The 12277-nt window shown below is 41.3% G+C and overlaps 1 protein-coding gene across 2 annotated transcripts; it reads left to right on the top strand.

Annotated features, from left to right (window-relative positions):
- Positions 1 to 921: 921 nt before the first annotated feature.
- Positions 922 to 12268, top strand: kdm2ab (lysine (K)-specific demethylase 2Ab). Of its 2 annotated transcripts, XM_068325662.1 has the most exons (24): positions 922 to 1110; positions 1525 to 1565; positions 2506 to 2644; positions 2899 to 2977; positions 3121 to 3167; positions 3914 to 4092; positions 4223 to 4329; positions 4457 to 4550; positions 4663 to 4816; positions 4926 to 5041; positions 5576 to 5702; positions 5803 to 6077; positions 6167 to 6244; positions 6460 to 6720; positions 6877 to 7005; positions 7147 to 7233; positions 7476 to 7700; positions 8258 to 8287; positions 8633 to 9421; positions 9530 to 9669; positions 9963 to 10126; positions 10216 to 10362; positions 10567 to 10782; positions 10898 to 12268. In XM_068325662.1, the coding sequence occupies exons 2-24, from the start codon at positions 1530 to 1532 to the stop codon at positions 11077 to 11079; spliced, it is 3801 nt and encodes a 1266-aa protein (XP_068181763.1). In that variant the 5' UTR covers positions 922 to 1110; positions 1525 to 1529; the 3' UTR covers positions 11080 to 12268. The 2 variants fall into 2 exon arrangements, with proteins under 2 accessions (XP_068181763.1, XP_068181762.1); XM_068325661.1 differs by having other exon boundaries at positions 8633 to 9669.
- The last annotated feature ends 9 nt before the right edge of the window (positions 12269 to 12277 follow it).

The following is a 12277-nucleotide window of genomic DNA, read 5'->3' as shown; positions in this document are numbered from 1 at the left end:
ACCCACTAAGACCTCTTATGTAATAAACATACTTCTATAATTCGCTTCTCGTGTCGGGGGTTCAACAATCTAGAGAGAATCATTCTGCCTGGGCGTGCACTGCCGAACACTTTCCATCCTCCACGTATCAGTAGTGCTGTTTGTCTCACTACGTGTAAAAACCACGGAAATTAATGGCGATACGGGAAAACTAACATCTCAGTAGGGAAGCTTCCGTGACCTCGTTTCATCCCCCATCTCGCCGTTTTTTTCCAACCCACGGACAAGCTCCGCTCATCAACACCCAACGGGGCGGGGTCTACATTAGGGTACGTTCGTTTTTCACTTAGTGTTTAGCAGGTTATCGTGAATGGTTATATGACGGCATTGATCCACGAAAGGCAGATACTGGAGAGTGTTGATACAATAGGACAAGATAAAAGTTATATCTGGAAAAGTAAATACAATTTACGTTCGTTTTTTGAAATGAAGTACTTTTTGAACTAAAAAACTTAATTACTTAAATTAAATAGAAAGAGCGGTGTTCACTATTGCACAGCAAGATAACATGTAATGTAGTGCACGAAAAACAACGCATACTTCATTGCACTTGATACTGTTATTAAAAATAATACAGCTGTTAAATTTGTAGGAACAAATCTTGAAATGTAATTAATACGTGGATGTTACTTTTAGGAATAAAAAAAAAAAACCCTTATACTGTATTTCATAACTGGATCTGGCTCCGAAGAGGAAATGCACGCTTGCACCGCCCGCCTTGGGAAAACAAACACATGCACCTTTATGTTAACATAGTCTAATCATGTTTAAAGAGCACCGGCTGCAACCAATGGGAGCAGCGCTGCGGTGACGCTCCGGAGGGTGGGGGGCATCTGGGGGCGGGTCACGAGCTTCTCTCTTTTTCGGTTTGCATGTATCTGTGTTTTCTGACCAGCTGAAAATGGCGGCTCGAAGCGTCGACTCGTCTTAACTTTATCGCACAATAACAAACAAAACAATATACACAGCTGATTTCACCTATCATGAAGAGAAACTTGACTGAGAGGCCGGGTATAGTGTAGTTGAGAGACGACTTTGACCACTACGACTAAAAGGAGTTAAAAGCCAGAGGTAATAATAAAGACGCTTACTACTACCGTATAAAGGCTAACGTCAGCTAGGTAGTTAGCCACAGCGCTAGCCGACGATTTATGAAAGGTATTAACGAGCTTTTTAATGTTAGGCGATAACGTCAGTAAATATCCTTTTGTATATAGACATATGGGTATATAATATTCCCACTAAAATGTAGTTTCTCCATTCGGTCTTTGACTTTATATAGTGACTCAAGTTCAACGTAAATGTTTTGTGTTGCTAACTTTAGCTTGATGGCTAAAGCTACACTGTTGGGTCACGTTAGTGGGGATATCCCACACGGTTCTTGTCACAGACGGACGTGTGTGTGAACAACCGACTGTAAAATCACTTCGAAACAGTTCAAAGCGTGTTAGCAATTTAACGCTTATGCCTGGATTGTTCTTCTAGAGATTATGGAGGATTCCCATACACGCTACAGCAAACGCCTGGTGAGTAACTTAACCAAAGTGTTAGCCATTAGCTTCCTGGAACGCCTGTGCTGTGTTTACAATGCTACCATCAACACTTTTACATGGATGATATGGGATACCCTAGTGTTTAATACAAACTAAGAAATCTCTACTAGTATTTGTATTTGAATGCCTCTCTTCGGTCTAGTTGTGACGCTGTAATGGTACATTGGGCTTTGTGTTTGCCACCACATTAAGGCAATTAAAGGTAATGAACTTGTCTAGGGGTTCAAGAAAAAGTCAAGTTCGTTCTCTAGTCTGACATTAGTGTATATGGACGGTGACCATGTTTCACATGCGTACCATTTCCCTGTTGTAAAGACATCAACTCAAAACTTGAATTAGTCTATTCTGAAGAGAAAGATGAGCAACGCCTGTGGTCTCAGTAAAACTGATGTGTAGACATATGGGTAACATGTTTTGTTTTTTACTCCCATTGCTGATCACTTTTGGAATGCAAGATAAACTTCCTGAACAAATAATCAAATAGTAATAGATCTACTTGTTAGTTTAGTTTAAGTAATTGTTTCTGTTGGTTTAATACTTTGCCAAAGTATAGTGGCAGAGGTTTCTAATGCAGTTATATTCAGGGTTTTTTCAATTGCATATAAAATGCATTAAGCTGTTCTGCAATGAGAGCACTAGTTCAGATATTAACACATTTGGGTTAAAAAGAATGGGGGTGGGGACTATTGAGAGGGAGTGTTAAGCTTGATCCATCTGTCTAACCAAGCAGTTCTGCACTGGATGAATGGGAGGATGGAGGTAAGAGGGGGGCAATGTGTGGAAGATTAACCCCTGCTATTGTAGCACTGTTTTGTCCAGTTCCCATGTGAACTGATTTGGGAATTGGTCAGCTGGTTAGTCATTGGTCAGCATGGATTTATCTATTGAAAATTTGTTTTGCTTTTGTTTGCAGCGTACAGGTACGCGGCGTCGCTACCAAGATGATGGGATCTCAGACGACGAAATTGAGGGGAAACGAACATTTGACTTGGATGAAAAGCTGAAATGCTCTAGGTTTACCTCTGAATTAATCAAACAAATGGAGGGACAAGGTGAGTGGTTGCAGTGAGTAAATTGAAAGATAGATTACAAGTTAAAGGAAACTGTTCCTGAATACAACGACGTAGTACCATAGTACCATGTGTAGAAAAACAAGGCTTGCTGCTGGTTCACAATTTGTTTATCACGCAACAAAAGTAGCTTTGTCAACTAAATTTATACCTACCAGCTCAGTTGATAGGAGTTTTGATGTTTATTGACACAAGTTTTGTTGTTACTTTTTTTTAAATGATTGCATATTGTGCAGATTTCACATTTGAATACATCCAAAGAGAAGGGCTCAGGGAGCCTATTGTCTTTGAGAGAAGAGATGGCCTTGGCATAGAGTAAGTCACTTTCTTTTACAATTTAATCAAAGATTATAATTAGAACCACTTAAATCTATCTGAAAGTATTGCAAGCAACATTCATTTGAACCTGTGTAAATCTGTACATTGAGAAAAAAAACTTTTGTCTTTTTCTTTTACAGAATGCCAGACCCAGATTTCAGTGTGAGTGATGTGAAACTGTTTGTGGGTAAGTTTCTATGTTATGCCTTTTCAGAGTAAATAATAAAGTGCGCCCTCGCGCATCAAAGCTCGCGACCTCACCTTATAGCCGGTTTTTGTTAGGCAGTCACATGATACTGTACACGCATTCTATTGGCTGATGGCATCCGGAAGTGCGCTATGTTCTATGAGTCTCGGACTTACGCGAGACCAAAGTGCTTTAAACAGTTGATTAGAGAGGGGGAAAAGGTAATACAGATTGAAGGTGGTTTAATATCATTATAGGTAGGGTCATAAACGTTTAAATTACCGTAGATAATAAGATAAATTATTCATATCCCTCACTGGTGTGTGAATGTGCGTGATTGTTCTGGTGGAGATCAAAGAGGCCTTTGGCGCAGATTGGCTGCTGCGTTTCAATCAGTCTGCATATGTAGTTTACCATCACCGTATATGAATGAGGAGTGAATGAATGTTGGAACTGTTGTGAAGCGCTTTGGCTGTCTAGAACAGAGTTTTATAACTAATCCATTATTATTATCGTATCACTCTTAATTTGTCCACTAGTTAATACCAAAATCCAAAATATTAATGTTGAAATGACTATCAGTTTATATAAACATTGATATCAGCTTTGACCTAAAGTATTAATATGGTATTGATCATGATGCTGCTGCGTGTTTTAATCAGAAACATTTTGTACAATTAGAATTTAGTAGATTTCAAGACACTTTAATTAGGCCACACTCTAACCCTTTTCATATTCTCTTGCAGGTAGTCGACGCATTGTTGACGTGATGGACGTGAACACTCAGAAGGGAATCGAGATGTCAATGGCTCAGTGGCGACGCTACTATGAGACACCACCATCAGAAAGAGAGAAACTCTACAATGTCATCAGCCTGGAGTTCAGCCACACTAGACTTGAGAATCTCGTCAAACGACCAGCTTCAGTAAATCTTTACACATTTTCAAATTTCAGGATTTTAAAGTAATACCTTTATATAGATGATGTGGCATCAGTTTTCAAAAATCATCTTGAGTTTGGTGCAGACAATACATTTTCTGTTCCTCAATATCCAGGTGGATCTCATTGACTGGGTGGACAACATGTGGCCCCGCCATCTCAAAGAGAGACAGAGAGACTCCACTAATGCCATCATAGACATGCATTATCCTAAAGTACAGAAGTGAGTTTTCAAACATTTCAATTGGTATATGCAAGACACTATTGTGATAAAGCAGTTAATCAAATTTAATTTTTTGTCTCAGAATGCCTGAGTCTACCTAAAATCCAGCATCATTCATTCTTCTCAGGTATTGTCTCATGAGTGTGCAGGGCTGCTTCACTGACTTCCACATTGACTTCGGAGGCACTTCGGTCTGGTATCACATTCTGCGAGGAGGAAAGGCAAGTCTGGGTGTTTCACTTGAGAAACCTTTCAGTTGTTCTGTAATGCAGTCAGAATTAAGGTCACTTTGATCAGTGGTGAAAAAATTACTTCATTTTTAATATTCTGTAGGTGTTTTGGCTGATCCCACCCACACCACAGAACCTGGAAATGTATGAGAACTGGGTTTTATCAGGAAAACAGGGAGACATATTCTTGGGGGACAAGTGTCATGACTGCCAGAGAATAGAGCTCAAACAGGGCAACACCTTCATAATCCCCTCAGGTTTGTTCATGTAATGTCAGTGATGCTTACAGATACGTAAGACACACAATGACATTTACTTTCTCTACCATTTCATGTTTCCAGCATGCTTGTGTCTTGTATGTTATAGGATGGATCCATGCTGTGTACACCCCTGAGGACACCTTGGTTTTTGGGGGAAACTTCCTCCACAGCTTTAATATCCCAATGCAGCTCAACATCTACAGCATTGAGGATCGTACACGGGTAAGCGGACCTTCACCTTCACTGTAGAAATTTTAATCTCACTTATTTGTAAATGTCCTCTTGGCTCACAAGAGTTTTAATGTGACTTTGGGATTAGGCAAGGCATTGTGGGAAAACTTAAGTCACAGTATTTCTCAACAGTGTTGCATTTCTTTATAATTCTCACAATGGTGCACACTTTCCTCTTCTGATTAGTATTCTGCTGGCTAAACTTAACATTTCTAGCGTTTTCTTAAACGAAAGAATTTTTGAATGACATTTATTATGAAACTATTTGAAGTTGTATTTTAAGTCAGCATTTGTGTATAATCCACCATTTATAAGGTCTTGTTAATGCAGGAGAAGCATTGGGTCAGTAGATTGTAAGTCGGAAAAGAAAATTGTCTGTAGTAACTCACCTATTATATGGATGAAAGACATAACAAAAACATCTCGTTGCGCTTGTTTTATTTCATAGAGCCATTGTAACAAAATGCCAAAGTGGCATGTCACTGTTCATGGTGTTATTTTTCTGTTGTTTCTGCCCTTCTCAAGGTTCCGACAAAGTTCCGCTACCCATTCTACTATGAGATGTGCTGGTATGTTCTGGAGAGATACCTTTACTGTCTAACCAACATCTCCCACCTCACCCCAGAATTCCAAAAATACTCTCTAGGCATAGGTGAGGATGAGTGAACACAGGCAAACATGGCTGTTTTCTTGTTTCCGCAAAGACGTTATACATCTTTGATATTCAACCATTATGTTGCCTGTTTTTTTAGGCCTAACCCCGGCTGACCTTGAAACCAGCGACCACACTGGGCTTGGGACCTCGAATGGAGTTAACAGTGACACTGAAAATGAAAGGGTTAAGTTCAAGGAAGAAGAAGGTCCAGAACAAGATGAAGCTCAGGTTACCACACCCAAGCATGTGCTGACTACCTTTGAGCTGGAAGGGTTGTGTAATCTTTTAGGGAAGCTGGAGGAGCTACCAGCACACAAAAAGTGTGTCCCTGCAGGCATCAGGAATGCTTCAGCCCTGTTGGATGACATGAGGGTGGGTGTCGTCTACATTCCTTGTGCTCTAGTGTGCAGCTGCTTTGTATTTTTGTTTTACTACTCCTTTGCTTTTCCATTCTTGTTCAGGTTGTTCTAAAGGAACATAGTATTGATGATCCCAAGCTATCCTACACTGGAAAGCCCATTGTTCGGTGGCCTGAAAGGGTAGGTATAAAGCTGGCATTTATTTCATTTCATTACCCTTTATTTTTCATTTAGCCGCTACAGCATTGGTTTTTTTCCCATTATTATATGAGTAGTATGAAGTTCTACATCCTTCATTTTAGTTCTTTCCCATATGTTTGAGGCTCTAGTCAGTTATGCATTTATAGAAAGCAGTTCTAACCCAGTTTTTCTGTTGGTTAACTTCTATAATACAGCCAGCATGGTACCAGCCACCAGCCCCCCCGCCCCCTGTTCTGTACCGTCCTCGCTTAGGCCCTGCCCTCCCTAAGGGTCACGGTCAGCGACGCACCAAAAGCTGCTCTATCTCTGCCCTGAGGCGAAGGCGAGTAAGGTGCAAGCAGTGTGCTGGCTGCCGCAGGAAGGAATGTGGCAACTGTCATTACTGCCATGACATGAGGAAGTTTGGTGGACCTGGGCGCATGAAGAAGGGCTGCATCATGAGACAGTGTCTCACTGTGAGTGGTCATACTCTTTGCTTTATGTGTGGAAACAAATCTTCACATCTGTCGTCCGTAATCTTAACTTTTGGTTCAGTCATTCAATATTGCTTAGACTTACTGATGGCAACATTTTATTTTACAATTTTGGATATCCTTTAATCATTTCTCTAGCCAGCGTTGCCAAACACAGCACGATGTGCCATATGTGGAGAAGGGGAATCAGATGAATCAAATCCAAGCACTCATTCACTCATGGAGTGCTCCGTCTGCTCAAAAATTACCCATCGTCAGTGCATTAAGGTAATTTATTCAGACATAGTGATTGCAACAAGTGAATACATTATCCAATAATTTTATTGTCTGGCTTGCTGCTTACAAAGCAGTGTTTGTTTTTCAGATATAAGTTACTGTCAAAAGGTTAAACAGTTTTTTTTTTCTCAGGAACCCGGAGAGGGGAAGATCAATAAAGATTTGCCCAGCCTCTGGGAATGTCCGAGATGTTACCAAGGCAAGGACTCGGCTTCAGAGGTACCTTATATACACTTCTACTCTATTTCTGGCACAGGCTTTGTCATTTATCAACACAGGTAGAAATGTTTCTGTGGATACCCCAACCTGACTAGAAAATAATTTAGTTTTTTATTATTTTAGGTATAAAAAACCCCACAATATTATATTGGCTGTCAATACAACTCCTGTATTGTTCGTCCTGAAATGACTTCATCTTCATCTTCCAAACTTTCCTGTCTCCCCGCCCCTGCCCCCCTCAGTCTTCCAGCGATGAGGAAAGTGGAGAGTCAGAGGGCTCAACCTCCTTGCCACCATCCAAACTTGCATACCGGGAAGGCATTGGTGTTAATGAAGCGATGAGACAAGGGAGACGTAGCAGCGCTCTATCCCGACCCACAGCACCTCCACCTTCTCAGAAACTACTCCTGCAGCATCAACAGAACCGCAAAAGAGCAAGTGCACTGGAGCAGAGATTGAAGAAGAGGGTGAGGTGGATTTCAGGTGGAAGTTATGGAAGGTTGTGTTTATTAACAATTTGCATGGATAAATAAATTTAAATGTGGAAATTTCAAATATGTTGAAAAGCACGGATTTTATCTGCGTCTGATTTTTCTGGGATGATAAATTCTAAAAAGTATTATTAGTATTGTATTGGTATTTTGGGGGCTTGAACAAATGCTTTATAAAAGATATTTTTAAGTGGAAATTTGTCTTCTGTCTTTCCATTGCTCATAATGGAATAATGTCCTGTTTTTAATGTTCATCATATGCATGTGCCATTCACATTGTAGAGTCTGACAGGCAAAGGAGTCATAACAATACCTGTAATTTTCCCACTTTTTTAAATTTTAAGTTAAACAGGTGGTAAGCAAAATGTTCATGGGATGATAAACATCAGATTTTATAACCTGGTACACCAAGAAACCAGTAAGGAAGTGTTAGCTTAATGAAACTTGGAATTGGCCTGAAATTGGTTTTGACGATAATGATCTTCTGAGCTTTTTCCCATTTATCTACTTTTTTTTTGTTTTGCTTCTTGCAGATAAAACTGGAGCGCAGCAAACTTCTAACAGTAAGCAAATTTTTAATTCCTTTAATGTAATTCCTGTGTGTTTGTTTTTACAAACAGTGAAGCATGACGGTAGTTGTAACTTGTCAGATGTATGACCATTTCCCTATCGGGGACATGGATTTGAAGGTATTAAATTACAGCGCTGCTTAATGTATGGCAAACCCATTTAACTAGTGTATGTGTGTGTGTTTGTGCGCATGCAGTACATCTGATATCTGTAGTTACTTCCCTATTGATTAGATTTTCAAAGGATTTGTCATACTGAGAAACTGGTTTTATATTTTATATTTAATTAATTTTCTTGATCTCATTTGCCTTCATGTTTGCTCCATTCACTCCCGACAGAAACAGGCGTCTCTGGATCGGTCTCCCAGGCTGCTGGGCCACAAGATGCTATCCCGACTGCGTTCTCCAACCAGTAGACTATCTCAGGGCAGAGGCCGGGGCTCCACCTGGACGACCGGCTCCACTCACCGTAGCTCCTCGGGAGGGCCTGGGCCCTTCCAACAGCAGCTGTCTTCCCTTGGTATGGTTCTTGAACCAAAGGGCGAATCCCGCAGAGGGGTTGGAAGAGGGGTAAGACTGAGAGGAGGAGGAGCTGGAAGAGGAATCAGAAGTGGTAGTTGCCATGCAGAGCTGGAGGAGGAAAGCGAGGACAGCAGCAGCAGCAGCTCCAGTACCAGCAGCAGCGAGGAAGAAGAGGGGGAAAGGAGACTCGACAGCGGGAGGGGATTGGATAAAGAGAACCGGCCACAGTCGAGGCAAGGAGGACAAGCAGCCAAAGAGAGAGAAGAGGAAGTGAATGAGGGGGGCAACCGTAACGGTACAGAGGAGGACGATGAGGAAGAAATGGAGCAAGACTGTGAAATGGGTGGGAATGGTGGTTCATGTCTTAAAGTTACCCTTCAGAAGCCAGCTAAGGCCAAACGGGACCCATCAGCAATTGTTCCCAAACTAGAGGCTGTCACCTCTCAAACTGCACCCCCTACGACGCACAATCAGCCCCGAGTCCTTGTCAGACCCCCCATCAGAAATCGTGGCCCGGGTTCTGATCAGCACTCCAACAGACACGCACCACCACACACCCGCAGTGGACACACAGTCTCCCATACCTCCCACCCAGGGAGGCCTGAGGTCTCTAAAAGAACAAAGCCAAACAGGCTACCTAAAATGAGCAATGGTGCCTCCTGCTCTTCATCTTCAGATCTTCCTCATCCCCGCATTCCTCTGTCCGCCTTACAGGAAGGAGGGAGTGAGGGTGACAGGGAGAATGGTGGGAGCGGGCCAGGCTGTGAAAGGGAAGTGTGGGTGTCTGTCTTCCGTTATTTAAGTCGCACGGATCTCTGCATCTGCATGGCTGTCTGCAAGAACTGGTACAAATGGTAAGAAAACACATCATGTATAAATATTTATGTTAAAGAACCAGTTGATCCCCTCACCGTCATTTAGGAATCCCAGTTTAATCTCACCAACATTTTAACCTGATCATTTTAATAGTTCTGAGCAGGACAGGTGTAGGACAGGAAGTCACAGCTGTTGAGATAAATTTGAGTTGTAGTCAAATAAATCAAAAAAGGATTCACATGAATTACTGTTAATATGGGTCTTATTACTCTGTAAATAGTAAACTGGATGATTCAATGAGGTGTTCATAAGGATTTGCACTTATTCATAGGTGCTTAGACAAACGGCTGTGGGCATGGATCGACCTGAGCGTCAAACGCACCGTTACTCCCCAGGCTCTGACAGGCATCATAAAGAGACAGCCAGTTACCCTCGATCTCTCCTGGACCAACATCTCTAAGAAGCAGTTGAATTGGCTCGTTGGCCGTCTTCCTGGTACGTTGATCAGCAAACAATGAATTCATGTTAAAATGTTTAACATGTACCGGTAATAATAAAGCTGAACTGTAACTTTGTCTTTTCAGGGCTGAAGGATCTGATGCTGGCAGGTTGTTCTTGGGCATCTATTTCAGCTCTTTGCTCCTCTGGCTGCCCTCTCCTCCGTTCTCTGGATCTACGTTATGCAGATGGCGTCAAAGACTCTCAGATCAGGGATCTCGTCACCCCTCCAGGTGAGGACAAAGTTGCTTCAGATTCTAAATATTAACTGCGGGATATGTGTATTCAGTGGCTAATTTGTACATGAATGAACAATTTTTTAAAAATCCACTACTCTATATTCCTTGCATTTCTTCATTTCAGTTTTCTTAATATCTTCTTGTCTTATTGAATACTTCTTTCCCATTAAGCCCTATTGAATGACCTTTCTGTTCCAGGCTGTGACAATCGCAGTCAGATGCGAACCATACAGTGTTTACGACTGGCAGGCCTGGACATCACTTACTCTACTCTGCGCCTGGTGATCCGTCATATGCCCCATTTAACAAAACTAGACCTCTCCCACTGCAACAGCCTCACTGACCACTCCATTAACTTGCTGACTGCAGTGGGATCATCCACCAGAAACACCCTTGCGGAACTCAACCTGGGAGGTAAGAGAATCCTGGGAATATCTTGTCTAGAAAGTGAAAACTAGGCACAGACCCATTGTATCAGTTTTATTCTTTCTCCAGAACTGATGTGTCTTTTTGCTCCTCTCCTTCCCAGGCTGCAGCAAACTGACAGACTCATGTTTGAAGTACCTTCGCCGCCTCTCATGCATATCACTGCTCGACCTGCGAGGCTGTAAAGGCGTCTCCCGTAAGGCCTGCGAGGCCTTTATCTCAGAATTGTCGGTCAACATGCTCTACTGCCTGTCTGATGAAAAACTGATCCAGAGAATATCGTAAGCATCCGAGTCCTGCCAGCAAGGGTGATGTGAGGATCCTGATGTGAATCTGTGTGACAAGGACAAGACAGGGAAGTGCACACGCACTTACAAGAGTAAAAGGAGGGGTGGGGTCTAAACTGGGAACGCTTGCTCACTTTACTGGTGGTCGTGAATGGGTTGTCACAATCGAACAATATTTCCTTTCATTTTCCCGGCGTATCTAAAGAGACTCAGGAGCTTTTTTTGTTTTTGTTTTTGGGAGAAATTAATGTGTGGAAAAAAAGCAATGTTTATTTTCTTTTTGTTATTAAGAGTAAAAGATTATGGGCAATAATTAAAGAGCATTCAATGCATCATTTTGGATAAGCAGATGTTCACCTGGTTTTTTGAGACAGATTCAGGTCATCCAGCTTTGTGAAATAAGCAGAGTTCTCTGTTCATTCTTGGTCTAAAACTGCTTTCTTGTGTTCCACTGACAAAGTGAAGTCTTAAATATCTGAATAATTTTAACTCATCTGATTTCAGCTACATTTGGTTCTTCTAAATACATGGTTGTTTTTTTTGTCAGGTTCAAGAGTGAAAATGTGTATTTGAATACATATGTATTATACACAACATCTATGCTTTGAGGGTTTTTTTCTTTTATCAAAAGACCAGGACAGCCTGTGTTTACCAGTTATGTTCAGTTCAAAAAGGTGGATTTAAAGGTTCTGAGTTTTTCCTGACAAGCAAATGTGAACATTAAGTGGTTCTAAAGTGTAAAAAGAGGGTGTGATAATGCAATTGACATGGCAATGAGACCTCACCCCAACAGTGGGGAAGGTTGCACTAAGTGTACGAGGTAAACAAATCAGAGGAATGGTGCATCTTTAAATAACCGATTGACTTCCGGTGCTATAATTTCCAAACTCTTCTTGCTATTGTTGTAGAGACAACATTTAGAGCAAACATGCTAATATTCTAGGTGGAACTGCTCCAAACTCCTTTCATACACATTATTTTCATGAATGAAAATGAGTACCTACTTAACACCAAATTTCATGACCTTGTCAATAGATGTTTGACTTTGTTTGGACAGGGAGTTGTTCATTACTTTGTTCCCTTAATGTGTAGTGTTTCTGTATCAAAGGTCTCTTCCAAGACTGCTCTCCTGGCCATATACTTTCAAAAATGAATATAAGTATATAATAAATATTTACTTTTGTGTATATGTGTTT

Source organism: Antennarius striatus, chromosome 10 (genome assembly GCF_040054535.1).
Source record: "Antennarius striatus isolate MH-2024 chromosome 10, ASM4005453v1, whole genome shotgun sequence".
Classification (NCBI taxonomy): domain Eukaryota; kingdom Metazoa; phylum Chordata; class Actinopteri; order Lophiiformes; family Antennariidae; genus Antennarius; species Antennarius striatus.
Note: the sequence above shows the minus strand (reverse complement) of the source record. Positions and strands in the feature narration are given on the sequence as shown.

What these genes read in the sequence shown, in the direction of transcription:
- kdm2ab (XM_068325661.1), top strand. Translation starts at nt 1,530, where the DNA reads ATGGAGGATTCCCATACACGCTACAGCAAACGCCTG. An exon ending in CACCTTCATAATCCCCTCAG is followed by an intron (nt 4,817 to 4,925) that starts GTTTGTTCATGT and finishes TGTATGTTATAG; the next exon opens with GATGGATCCATGCTGTGTAC. An exon ending in TGCAAGAACTGGTACAAATG is followed by an intron (nt 9,670 to 9,962) that starts GTAAGAAAACAC and finishes ACTTATTCATAG; the next exon opens with GTGCTTAGACAAACGGCTGT.